Source organism: Equus caballus, chromosome 7 (assembly GCF_041296265.1).
Source record: "Equus caballus isolate H_3958 breed thoroughbred chromosome 7, TB-T2T, whole genome shotgun sequence".
NCBI classification, from domain to species: domain Eukaryota; kingdom Metazoa; phylum Chordata; class Mammalia; order Perissodactyla; family Equidae; genus Equus; species Equus caballus.
In genome coordinates, this window is record NC_091690.1 from 68,223,589 (window position 1) to 68,236,538 (window position 12,950).

At 47.2% G+C, this 12,950-nt stretch overlaps 1 protein-coding gene across 35 annotated transcripts in view; it reads left to right on the plus strand.

The window, feature by feature from the left end:
* The window catches only part of TENM4 (teneurin transmembrane protein 4), a 2,707,421-nt gene that overhangs the window by 2,529,383 nt on the left and 165,088 nt on the right, over positions 1-12,950 (plus strand). For all 35 annotated transcript variants that reach the window (XM_070274304.1, XM_070274303.1, XM_070274305.1 and 32 more), the window contains 3 exons: positions 4,989-5,090; positions 7,052-7,246; positions 12,678-12,878. In XM_070274304.1, coding sequence (XP_070130405.1) covers positions 4,989-5,090; positions 7,052-7,246; positions 12,678-12,878 — 498 coding nt within the window. The remainder of the gene's footprint in view (positions 1-4,988; positions 5,091-7,051; positions 7,247-12,677; positions 12,879-12,950) is intronic.

Here is a 12,950-nt window from a genome sequence, read left to right on the forward strand (position 1 = left end):
TTATTATGAGGAATAAATTAGAATATATGCTAGACCTTTCACAGTTCCATTTGAGGGAATGAGAGGGTCTCCGTTAGATTCTTCTCTCCACCTCAAGTTGCTGTAGAATTAAATCCCAGCTATGCTACTACTTTGTTTCCCTCTTTTCTTTTGGTTGCCGATAATAAACCCCGTCCCCTCTCAGAAACATAGGCAATGTAATTAGATGCAACTCAAAGTATAAATTTCACCAGGAGCGGTCAAAGTGATGTATCTAATCATCCAATTGGCTGTCCTGGAGTCCAAGTTCCTTCCTTCTTGCCTGTAGCATTAGCATCCATCTTCCTACAGAGAAGCCAAGAGGAGGCAGCAGAGGATGGATCTCTGTTAGGCAATAGGTGGACCTTGGTTCATCAACCAAGCACTCCCAAAGAGTTCCTGACATCCACTTTTACAACTTAAGGAGAGACGACAGAAGCCAAGGAAGGAGTTGTAGGTTGTACACGCAGATTTCTGTTAGCTGAGACACATCACAAGGGAACAAAACATAGCGGAGGGGCTGGGAGGGAGGGATAAGTGCTGGGTGAGTAGAAAGGAGAGACTGAGGATGGCTGGGGGGCTCCGACCTCACAGCTGGTTCCTGTCTTTGGTGCTGGAATCCAGCATCAGGCTCCTGTGACCACAGAGATCTGCCTGCTCAGACCAGGGCGGGGGGCAGGTGTGCCCATGCCATGGTGAGCTGATGGAGGAGAACAGCCTCTCCTCTTCTAGTGTAGCTGCCCTTGTGAAACATCAGTCCAGTCCAGGCAATTAGGCTGCCCAGCAGTCCTCCTTCAGGCAGGATTTTCCTCTGTGGTCTTTCCTTGTTTCCTACAAAATGAGGCTTTGGGATTTCAAAAAAGAAAAGCAGAAGGTGGCACATGATGGCAGGCTTTTCTGGGCAGCAACCCTAGACTCAGGAGGACATATTTACCAACTGTGATCATCTTTCACATTGACACAGTGCTGCTAATGATTTGTTTGTAGAAAAGCTAGTGAGCAGACAAAATGAAGCACTACGGTGGGCTCCCCAAGGCCGCTGTGGTTTCCTGCCTCCCTTGGCTCCTCCAGCAAGGAGCACTGTTGTCTTTTCTTCCTCCTGCTGATGCCTCTTTGTATTTCGAGCAATATTTTGTTCAGCATCCAGAGAACACACCCACTCACCACACCTGTCCAGAGAATAAGCTAAGGAAACATTTAAACTCTGCGTTCCAATATTGATGAAAGAAAAAAACAAGTTCCTGAAAATCTAATTTCCTAGCAGGACTCACTGCTGTGATAGAAAAGCAAAGCTAAGGAAAAAGGCCCCCGTTTTCCAACATACCATACACCCAATTATGAAAATCAGTTATTCATAGGAAGCAGAACGTTTCATTCAAATCTGAGCAGATCTAAAGGTACACCTTCTGCTAAATGAAGGCAGCTGGAGTATGAACATGAGCAAGGCAGGAAGGAACTGTGGCAGAGCGGGGGTTAGGTGGGAGAAATTCACCAAACACTAATTGGAAACATACAACATATTTTTACAATAAAGTTCACACTTCTCCCAAGCCAGTGAATGTCACTTCTGCACCAGCGTTTAGCACAGAGCTATCTGGTCAATGGAGACTCATTATTTGTGGGATCCCAAGTGGACCCCAAGTAAGTTGAAATCCTTCCAAGTGAAAGAAAAACTATATACATAAACATTTCATCAGAAGGAAATATTCTCCAAATGTCTCCCTTCTACTTCCTTGTTACCATCGTAAAATTTCTACATGTCTCCTAAAACTTCTGCCTTCTCTGACACCAACGGCCTGGGGCGAATTTTGTAGCAACAGCCTTCGATTCTGTCAGATTTAGCAACCAACTGTAAGTCACAAAAAATACATTTTCCTTGCTTTTTCACTATGAAGGCTGCTTGGCAGATGATTAACAGGTTTGTATCTTGCAGACTTCATAAATCAAAGTCTACAAAGTGTGTAACAGTTCTCTGCAATTGATCCCGTTAGAAATGCAACTAGAAATTATAGCAGTTTTATTAGGAGACATAATTTTATACCGTTGGTTTTGAGAAGGACTGAGCCGTAGAATTTTAGATCTAGGAGGGATCTCTGAGATCATCTAGTTGAATTTTTTCAGTGATAGCAACAAACGTTTATTGAGACCCTTCCATGGTCTGAGTACCAGGGCAAATGCATAAATGAACAAACTCAGTTTCTGCCCCCGAGGAATTCACAGTCAGCAGTGGAGACTGTATGGTGCTTTAATATGGGTGTGGGAAACAGAGTCCTGGGAGTAACTTAGCCTTTTAAGAAATCAGAAGGGCTTGTCAGAGGAGGTGACTTTTGAGCTGAATTTGAAAGAAGGAATAGTAGTTGCCAAGCAGGAAAGTATGGGAAGAGCAAGTGCAAGGATGAGGAAACGGGTGCAGAAAGATCAAGTGACTTGGCCAAGATCCTGCAACCATTCAGTAGCAGAACAGGACCTGGAAGCCAGCCGTCTGCCTCTCTGTCCTGTACTCCCTCTGCAACACTGCAGGTGGAACCCACCCTCCAATTGTACCATTAGCTGATAACGTGAAGTGAAAATAATCTTGCCTTAAACTTGACTCAAAATTCTTATTTTTTAAAAGAGCATTCAAAATGAAACTTCCTAAGTCATTCTTTATAAAAACAGTGTTTAGGAAGTCACTTGTGACATAAAAGCATTAGGAACATGGGTTCTTCCAGGCAAAGCCAGTGGAGAGCAGAGATGCTCGGGGCCATGGCTCATGAGCCTCACTCTGCAGGACCCAGAGCACATGGCCCTGAAATGAGGCCACCTGTTGGATTAAACCCTCTTGTTCTTAACTCCGTGTTAGTGTAAAGTTGTGCTCGTGTTAGCAGAGGGACGACATTGTGTGAGTGGAATTTCCCGCACATTTGAACCCTTTCTCCCAACTTTTTGTTCCTTCACCTTTTTCCCCATCTATCCATCCTCAAGCCATTCTTCAAGCTCACCTCCTCTGAGAAGCCTTCCCTCTGCAGGTTTTGCCCCATCCCAGCCTCCATTGCATTGGCCTAAAGTGCTTGCTGCATTTAAGGCTTGATGCCCTTGTCTGGATTCCTATTCTGCATGGTTGCTCTCTTAATTAATTATAGACTCATGGAATTTTAGGACAGGAAGTAGTCCTGGGGTCACCTCTATGATCACCTTCATCTCACATATGAGGAAGGTGAGAGAGGGAAGGAAGGTGATGTAGATCACCAGAGTGGTGCAAAGAATCGATCCCAGAACCAGGTCTCTTCACCTCCAGACAGAGCTTCCTCCTTGGCCTGTGCTGCTGCCCGGGTGACAGCTGTTATCTCGTTCTCCAGTTAGGCTGCACGTTTCTTACAGACAAGGCTCGTGTCTTGTGTGGTAACAGCTCATGTAACAGAGGCCTTAGTCTTGGCTTCGTGACTAAGAGTTGTGAGCTAAGACAACAGGTTGAATCCTTAACTCTGCCGCACCTTACTAACCTTTTCCTCTGCTTTCACCTCTGACTCTGCTCACTCACTCTGAGACCTTGAGGAAGTCACTGCTCTTCCTCTGGGTCTCAGTTGCCTTCTCTATGAAATGAGAGCATTGGGCTAGAGGATCTCTTGGATCCCTTCAAGCTCTGAAAGTTGTAGAATTCTCTACCTTCCAACTGGGTCCCTTGCTGTCTTCAGGACTGGCCTCTATGTCCCACAGATCTGCCTCATTCATTCATTCTGGCTTCTGCTAGGGAGTATGTTCCTTCAAGGCCCAGATAGCATAGTACCATTGAAGAAGACCAGGCTTGGAGTCCAAAGGCCTGGGTTCAGATCCTGCCTCTATGACTTAGTATTTGTGTGGCCTTTAGCAAGTCACTTCACCTCTCTTTCAGCCTCCTTTTTTTTTTCTCTTTTTGTAAAATGGGAATAACAATACATGCTTGCAAATTTGGTGACAGTAAAATGAGATAAGCTTTGTGGACATACATGGCACAAAGAAGGCATTCTGTATATAGTGGCTTCTTTCCTTTATCCACATCCAGCATTATCCAGAAATAGGCTGTTCCAAAGAAACAGATTTTCTAGATAATGGGTTTACTACCTGGAGCTACAAAACATTGACTAATTTTTTACTAAATCTTTCTGAAATGAATTGTATATTTCCTTGACATGTTACACAGACAATACCAAAGGTATTAGAAAGAGTTAGAGAAAGTAACATCCCTGCAGAAGGCGGGCATGATAGCAGATGCTGGGGATGTGGGTAGGACAAAGGGAATATGAAAGAAAACTCCTATGCCCTTTGAAAGAGCGTGGATTTTTTCGTCTCGGCAAATGGGGAGCCGGTAAAGGGTTTTAAGTTGGAGAATAACGGGATAAAAGTTGTTTCAGAGAGATCACTCAGGCTGTTGGGGAGTGACTGAATCAGGGTGGGGAGCAAGAGAGGAAGCTGAGAGACCAGCCATGAATCTGTTGTGTTAGCCCTGGTGAGAGATGGTGGGGACCTGGACTGATGGATAAAAACTCAGAGGTGGAACTAGACACATGTACAAATGCCCACTAGTTTTATGAGAAAGCCAATTAATGGAGTATCAGCCCATTATGAGAAAAACGTAAAACAGAGAAAAGTGTAAAGAAGACTACAGAATCACTCAATAACCCAGCATCCAAAGGTAACCACCGTTAACAGGTTAAATTGTATTTTCCCAATGTCTTTAGCTGAACAATTTCTGATGAGTTTGTAGGCACAAATTTCATTTATAAAAAATTGGTTCAGGCAGACATTTTCCAGAACATGTCTCTTAATGTCAGTTGAGATGTACCTCAGTAAGGATAAAAATAACATATAATTTTCAACTCTATTGGTTCCTTTCAGTGACTGGGCCAGCAGAGCTCAAATGTGTGGGTCCTGGTTAATCTGAGGCTTGTCTCTGGAGCCCTCTGTTTGGGTAAAGAAATTTCTGTTGTCAACTCTCCTCTCTTCTCCCCCAGAATCCGTGGATAACTGCCCCAGCAACTGTTATGGCAACGGCGACTGCATCTCTGGGACCTGCCACTGCTTCCTGGGCTTCCTGGGCCCCGACTGTGGCAGAGGTGAGAACTTGCCATCTCCATCCCCAGGCCCCTCTGCAGCTCAGGTTCCATTTCTCAGAGCAAGTGCAGAGCTCCAGGCCACCTCCTGACTCCCGTGAGAAGGGCTCCCAGGGGCCGTTCTTCAGAAGCCCTGAGAGGGAGGTCTGCAGGCAGAGCCAAGGCCTCCTCAGCCACGGTTACGCACGTGTGCCTGACTGGGGTGTCAGGAAGGTTGGGCCTTTTCAGGGGCAGCGACAGTGAACTGCATGTCTGTTGTCGGGGCAGGGGGCCCTTTTAAAAAGTTAATTTCCCCTTAGAGGGGGTGATCAGCCTTTGCCAAGCTACTTTGAAGTTCATCTTCAGCCAGTGTGGCTTCTCTCTGGCCTTGTGGAGGGCCCTGAGTTGCTGCTCTGTCACTGCCATCTAACAGCCCAGGCACAGGAAGAATCTTGGCTAAGGCCACCACAGGGAGGGACTTGGGACGCAAGCCTGCTCGTCTCCACACAGGACCCTAATGTTGCCTGATATTTGGGCACGTCCGGTGCTGATGCTAACCACTATTGAGATAGTTTAAAAGGCTGCCCATGATCTACCATGGGCATTTGGCTTTCATGTCTGTCCTGGAAGAATTAACAAGGAGAGCGCCAAAGGAGATCTGTAGTCCTGAGAATTTGGCGCTCCCCTTGGGGAACTAAAATGACCCCTTCCTTTGGTTTTCCCACCTCTCCACTCATTCAGCAGGTGTTTGCTTCATGCCCTCTAGTGTTTGTTCTTGTGCTGGGCGCTGGAGTTACAACACTGAGCAAGACCCGCTCCCAGGAGCTCTCAGTCTGGTCTGGAAGACAGACAAGCAAACAGATGATTACAAAGCAGGACAACAATAAGTGAAACACACTGTATAGCAAGGGTAAATGCAGGGAGTGCCTGTCAGAGTAAAGGGAGCGGCTGTCTTAGCTTGGACGGGATGAGGACCAGGAAAGGCTCCCCAGATGAGGTGACACGGGAACCAAGACCTGCTGCTTGAGTCGTCATTCACCGGTGAAAGGCCGAGATGGTTTCCCAGGCTGAGGAGACAGCGCCCTGCAAATACTGCTGTGACGCTGCTGTGGGGCTCTGCTCATCCCTCCAAATGTGAAATAGGCTCAATTTGAGGTAGCAGAGCTGGAAGCACAGCAATTACCTGCTGAGTGCTTTCAAAAGGAAAGAAGCCAGTGGGGGTCAGGGGAGGGCGGTGCAGAGAGAAGAGCTGAGTCATTCCTTCCAACAAGAATTACTGTCTCATCCTATATGCACTTAAAGTTAAGAGTCATATATAAAATAGCCTTCATGTATCTTGGTAAGGCTGGTAGGTACTTACAGCACAATGCAATATAATTTATTTTTATATAGTGTCCTTCATACAGATGATCACAAAACCCTTTTTGCTAAGAGGCAGAATGGAAAAATAATACTAAAGAGCCAAGCTGGGCTCAGCTATTCTCTTATGGGGGCAGTGGTGTATGGGGCTGGAGCGGAGGCCTGAAAGGCTAGGAAAGCTGGGATTCGCTGGGATAAAGGCAGTAAGTGATGCTGCAGATGAGGTGTGGGGAAGCGAAATGGATGCTGTGAGAAGGCGAGCGCTAGAGGAGGGCTTCAGGGAGGGAGGAGGCCCAGTGAGCCCAAGGAACAGGTTGAAGCTTCCTGTGTAAGGGCCCCAGCAACCACCGTGCTGCCCCAGTAATCTGAGGGGGGCAAGGGAAAGCACTGTTCACTGGGCACCAATTCTTCCAGGCCCTGCACTGCACACCTTCACCTACAATTGCAGATATGTTTAAACTGGAATGAAATAAAGCAAGAGAAGCAGGCAGATGGACACAGGTGGGAACTGTGGCAAAGCCCTTGAGGCTCTTGGTTGAGCTGGCAGGCTGAGGGGAGAAGGGGACAAAGGCAGGAAGGGTACGCTGGGGTTGACTCATGCCAGGCTTCCCGTGCTGTCTCCCCAGCCTCCTGCCCCGTCCTCTGTAGTGGGAACGGCCAGTACATGAAGGGCAGGTGTCTGTGTCACAGCGGCTGGAAGGGCGCCGAGTGCGACGTGCCCACCAGCCAGTGCATCGATGTGGCCTGCAGCAACCATGGCACCTGCATCATGGGCACCTGCATCTGCAACCCCGGCTACAAGGGCGAGAACTGCGAAGAAGGTAAAGCTTGTGTGCAGGCGGCCCAACACCTTGCTTTGAACTAGAGGCCAGCACACAGGGCCGAGAGGGCTTCCAGGGAGCAGAGGAAGCTTCCTGAGCGATCAGCCCTGTGACCCCCACCCCAGGCACCATCAGCAACAGTAATTAACCTAAAGGAAGAGGACAGACAAATCAGGGGCCTGGTCAGTAAAGGGAAGAGAAGTGTCATGCATTGAGCACTTACTGTATACAAGGCTCTGTGCTGGAAGCCTTGTAACATTTAACTTCAAACCCAGTAGGGTGGGGTAATCATCTCCATTTTAGAGTTGAGGAAACTGAGATTCGGAGAGTCAAATGACTTGCCCAAGGTCACTCTGCTAGTAGATGGCAGAGCTGGGTTTGAGCCCAGGGTTTCTGGCTCCGTAGCCCAAATTCTTTCTCTCCCTTTTAAGCTCATCTGCTCTCCAAGTATGAGTCTATTATAGACCTTCAGACTCTGCCTTCTGTAATCACGGTTGCGAGTGTGTGTGTGTCTGTCTGTCTCTTAGGTGCTCATAAGAGTGTCTCTCTCCTTCAAAAAGTAAATATGTGCCTGTGGAGATGGAGGCTAGAAAGTGAACTGCCATTTAACAGTGTTGTCAGTTCTTTCCCAGAAAATCTAACCAGTTGCGAGAAGTAAATATTTCTATTTCACAAACCAAGAAACTGAGGCCCAGGGAGGGGCAGTTGACATGCCCGTGGTCATAGAGCTACCTGATGGCAGGGTTGCATTCAACCCAGGTCTTCCCACTGCAGATCCAGAACTCTTTCTTCCTTGGTGCATGCGATTTCCATGTGAGAGGAGGAGTCTTAAATCCACCAGCAATATGGAGTCACTTTGAAGAGTGCGCCCTCTGGAATCAGATGTAGGTTTGAGTCCAGGCTCTGCCACCAACTCACCTCAGTTCCCTCATCTGTGAAATGGGAATTCTCTCCTCTGAGCCCTGAATTAAATGGCCTGTGTAAAGCACTTAGCTCAGAGTCTGACGCATAGTAAACGCTCCATAAATGTGAGCTCTTATGTTATTAGTATTGTTCTGGGGACGTGTGAAGCACTTGTCCTGTTTCACCCACTCACTCTGTCCAAGATCTTTTAAAATGGATGGGCTTTGCCAGTTGAAACTGTGAAGAATGCTAATAGTCGTTATCGCCCACTGTCCACCGTCTCGGGCCCTGGCACCTTCTCCTGTGGGTGGAAGAGGCTCCAAGGAGAGCTAGTCTTCTAAACCCATTTGGGATTTAACAGAGAGCCCCCTTCAAGGCTTTGTTTTCTCTAAAAAAGAGAGAATATAACCAGCCGTTTTAAAAGAGCAGGGACAGGAAGGCATTAGTGTCTGAAAGCAGCCGTCGCATCTCTGAGACGGGCTGTCTGTAAACCCCAAGTGTGGCTGGAGGTCCTGCTTCAGACCTGTCAGCGTCGATGGGGATTACTTCCGGCTGTCTGAGAGCAGAGGACGACAGCGCCTCGAACAAAGGAACCTGGCTTTCTTATCCCAACAGTGGTGACCTTCCTCTCTTTTCCCTTTTCATTTTAGTCGCTTGAGGCAAAGACCTTGAGAAGAAAAGAAAAACAAAGAGGCGATCCCTCTTGAAACTGTGGGGCCGTCCCACCCCCAGCCCCACGGTGTTGTGTGTGTTCCGGGGCCGGGTGGTTGTGCATCTCCACATCAGCCAGGCCTGGACCGGCCCCAGCGGAGTGCAGGCTTAGTCACAAAGAGAGAAAAAAGTTGTTTAGCTCTTTGATTTACGTTATCGTTTTAAAAGAAATGTTTTCGCTCCTGCTTTCTTTTCTGAGGAGGGCCATCTGGTACTGATTCCTTTTATTATTTCTGTTTCTCTGGCGAAGCGTCATCGCCTGGTCCTCGTGTTTATAGCGGGGCTTTCTCAGAGCCCTTTGTCCGCCCCCCTCCCCTCCCCCCTCCTACCTCAGCTGTGTTCTAACTGGTTTCACTGTGTTTATAAAACATCAGCTAACAAGCTGACTTTTTTTCTCTCTCTCCCTCTTCCTTCTTCTGAAGTTTATTGCCCCATATTTTTTAGAGCCGCGCCAACAGGACGGTTTGGAGGGAGTTGGGGGAGGGGCAGCAGAGAACAGCTTCGGCCTTTTGCAGTGAAAAGCGAGACCCTGTGTTTGGGGTCCTGAAGAGTGTCTAATAGTTTGTCTGGTCACTGAAGCGGAGAACATTTTAGGGAAAAAGTGGTGTTTGCAGCCTGGCCATGCAGGCCTCATCATTTCATTAATGGGCTTCTGCCAGAAATTTTGGCTTGAATGGCAAGCTCTGCAGGGGGGAAAAATGGAACTGTTTGGCACCTCTTCTAAGAAGAGACTAAGTTGTCTTCTAAACCAAGTTCAGGCCGCTTCCCTGCCAACTTCTCCCCTACTCCTTCGGCGTGGGGCTCCCCCACCCCAGGCCTACTGGCTCTTCCCCTGTTATGCATAGCTGTCTGCAAAATAAATCTCGGTCTATCCCAGTGTGATGGGAAGAGTGATAGAAAGAGATCATTCTAGTCCCATCCTAGGGTTCCTGTCACCCAGGGGCCCAAGAATGGAGGGGGCGCAGATCCAGAGTGTCATTGTGGCATAAATAATGGCCCCAGGTTTAGGCTCAGCAGGGACAATGTTGTCCTGGCAGGAATCTCAGCCAGTCAGCTCAGGTCTCCAGAGCTGCCTTCCTTCGAGTCCTCTTTAAGACTTCCCTCGTGCTCCACATTCACGTTGCCAAGTTGACCTTCAGAAGCGGTGATGAATTGTTGATTGATTGGCTGAGGTAGCCTCTCATCGGTTCCTTCTTATCTTTGTTCCCTGGCTGGACCATCTTCTGAGAGCCTGGGATTCACTTTGCTGGTCCCCAGGTCCCTATCGGACTTACTGTGTCTGAGGAAGAACAGGACCATGACACCAAGGGCCCCTTGCTAAACTCGGCACCCCCTCGATTTGCTCACTAACAGTACAGATTTATAGAGTCAACCTCGAGGGCACCTCAGAGACAGCTGCAACCCAAAGCTGGTGTCCAGGCACTCATGGAACGGGAAATACCTTTATAGGCCTCCGGGTAGGAATTGCTGAGTTGTTTCCTGTCAAATTGGAAAGCTCTCTGGACCTAGGGAATTATCATCGTAGCCTAATGGGCCGGAATAATCCGTCTGAGGTTCTGAGATCTGAAGCAAGTCATGAAAATTTATCACTATTATTATTTTTATTATTTTTAATTACCAGGAACTCCGACAGGGCATGCGTTCACCCTCATTAAATGGTGTCCAGAGACTGCAAGAGAAGAGCTGCTCTGCCTGCATTTTGCTTTAGTAATTCTCCACTTTACCCTATTTCTTTCTTTGTTTTGATTTCTGTTTTTTAACCACTTTATGTGCTTATGTCTGTATATGGTATGTATGTATTTTTGAACCATTAAGAGACTGTAGAGGAACTAGCAAGAGATCTGTACCCGGAAAGAGTGATTCAAATTTAAATTCCTCCGCCTACCACTGTGTGATCTTTGGCAAGTTGCTTAACCTCTCTGGACTTCAGTTTCTTCATCTGTAAAATGAAGATAATGGTAACTACCTCAAAGGCTTGTTAGAGTTAAATGAGATAATGTATATAAAAGTATTAATAGCAAAATATGGCACAGAAGAGGAACTAAATTAATACTAATTGTTGTTATCACTGCTGTTGTTATCGTTATTATGTTTTTAGCAAATGGTTACTCCTGCCTGCTGATCTTATTTGTCTGTTCCCAGAATGTTGCCATTTGTAAAGTCTCTGCCCATTTGTCCCTGTAACTAATAGACACGGGCCGGGTTTCCCAGTCTTTGTGCAAAAGTCAAATATACTGGGTTATAAAATTTAATTGATAAATAAAGTAAAAGCACATCTGAATTATAAATGAGCTCTGACCACGGTTTGCCCAAGTCACACTACTGAATGTCCTGATAGGATGGAAAAATAACTTCGTTGCGACAGTTTACACCTCATACGGGCCTTTCAAATCCTCAGTGTGGTTTGGTCACTGAACCTAGCAGACTTCAAATGCTGAGCTGTTTCCTCATGAGCTCCTGTAAGGAGGACCTGGCTCACTCAACTACAGCTCCATCAACACTCTTTTTCCAACAGCTCCATGTTGGGACCCCCGCCAGGACACCGCTCTCCCCTTAAAGTCACAGAATGAATAGAATCCACTCCCTCCCTAAAATGCAAGGCTCATCTAGCAGTTTTTGGCTGAGTAGAGAACACGGACTAACATCCTTGGCCGGTTCTCTCTTCTCTCCACTGCCTTTTGCACTTTGCATGTGTACTGGAGTCACATCATAAGTTAGGCCTCAGTACTCTTCTTCTGCATTTTCTGTGCAGTGCTTTATGGAAGATTCGAGGTCTCTGTTAATTTTGTGTAGCCCCATAACTAAAGCTTTGGTTTAGGAAAATCAGCCCCAGTAACAGAAATATCGTTGGCTTCAGAGTCAGACAGACTTGCCATCAGATTCCTCTCCAGCCGGGTTAAGCTGTATGATCAGGCATAAATTATTTACCTCTCTGAGCCTCGGTTTCCTCATCTGTGCCTCACTGGGTTACTGAGAAAACGGAATCAGATGACGTAGTAAAGCTCTTCACGTGGTGCAGGCACAGAGCAGGTGACCCACTGTTATCCTCCTGTCCCTCTTTCTGGGTTGGTCTCTGAGACACTTTGACCTTGGGCCCTAGGACCCCTGAAGGAGTCGCTTGGTATGATTATAGCTGTATATAGTTCACCCAGCACGTGAGGAGAAGCTGTGCAAAGCCACCTCATATAATTTTGAATCGTCAATGAAATATTTGCCCTCTGGAAAGTGAAGTTTGAAAGTTTCTGTCAATCACAAGAATTTTGGGAAAATGATAAAATCTCATGGAATTTAAGTGCAGAATAAATTCTCATTTAAATTAAGGAATCTCGTTGTTTTAGTCCCACATTAACATAGATGAAGCTGCATTATGAAGCAGTAAACAATAATAGTTCTACACAGATTTATGGAGTACCTCCTCTGTGCTGGGCACTATTTTAGGAGGCAGAGATACAGAAGTGAACAGAACAAAGTCCTGTCCCCTGGTATTGCAATTATTACAGAGTAGGCACTGGGTGCTGTGTTAACATTGGATGTGTATTTCTTACTATGTCCACCCCACCAACCAAGAGGTAGGAATTGGTGTCCACATTTTACAGGCAAGGGAGCAGAGACTCAGAGAGGTGCGTCGGGAACCCAGGTCTGCCACTGGCTAGAGTTATGGCTCTTTACCACACCAAGTGGCCTCTCCACAGGAAGTCTCTGTCCCTCCTCCAGTGTGTGTGAAGTCCCTCCACTACAAAGTGTCACCATTTCCTTAAAGAAGCCTCACCTTTGCCGGTCAGATGCTTACCTGTGTTCTGTTTTCTCCTTGTCACAGTGGACTGCATGGACCCCACGTGTTCTGGCCGAGGCGTCTGCGTGAGAGGCGAGTGCCACTGCTCTGTGGGATGGGGAGGCACCAACTGTGAGACACCCAGGGCCACATGCTTGGACCAGTGTTCGGGCCATGGAACCTTCCTCCCAGACACAGGGCTTTGCAGCTGTGACCCAAGCTGGACTGGACACGACTGTTCTATCGGTAAATGCAGGGAGAAGAGGGAAACAGTGTGAATGGAGGGAGGAGGTTTCTGTTGGAACACGTTCACCCTTC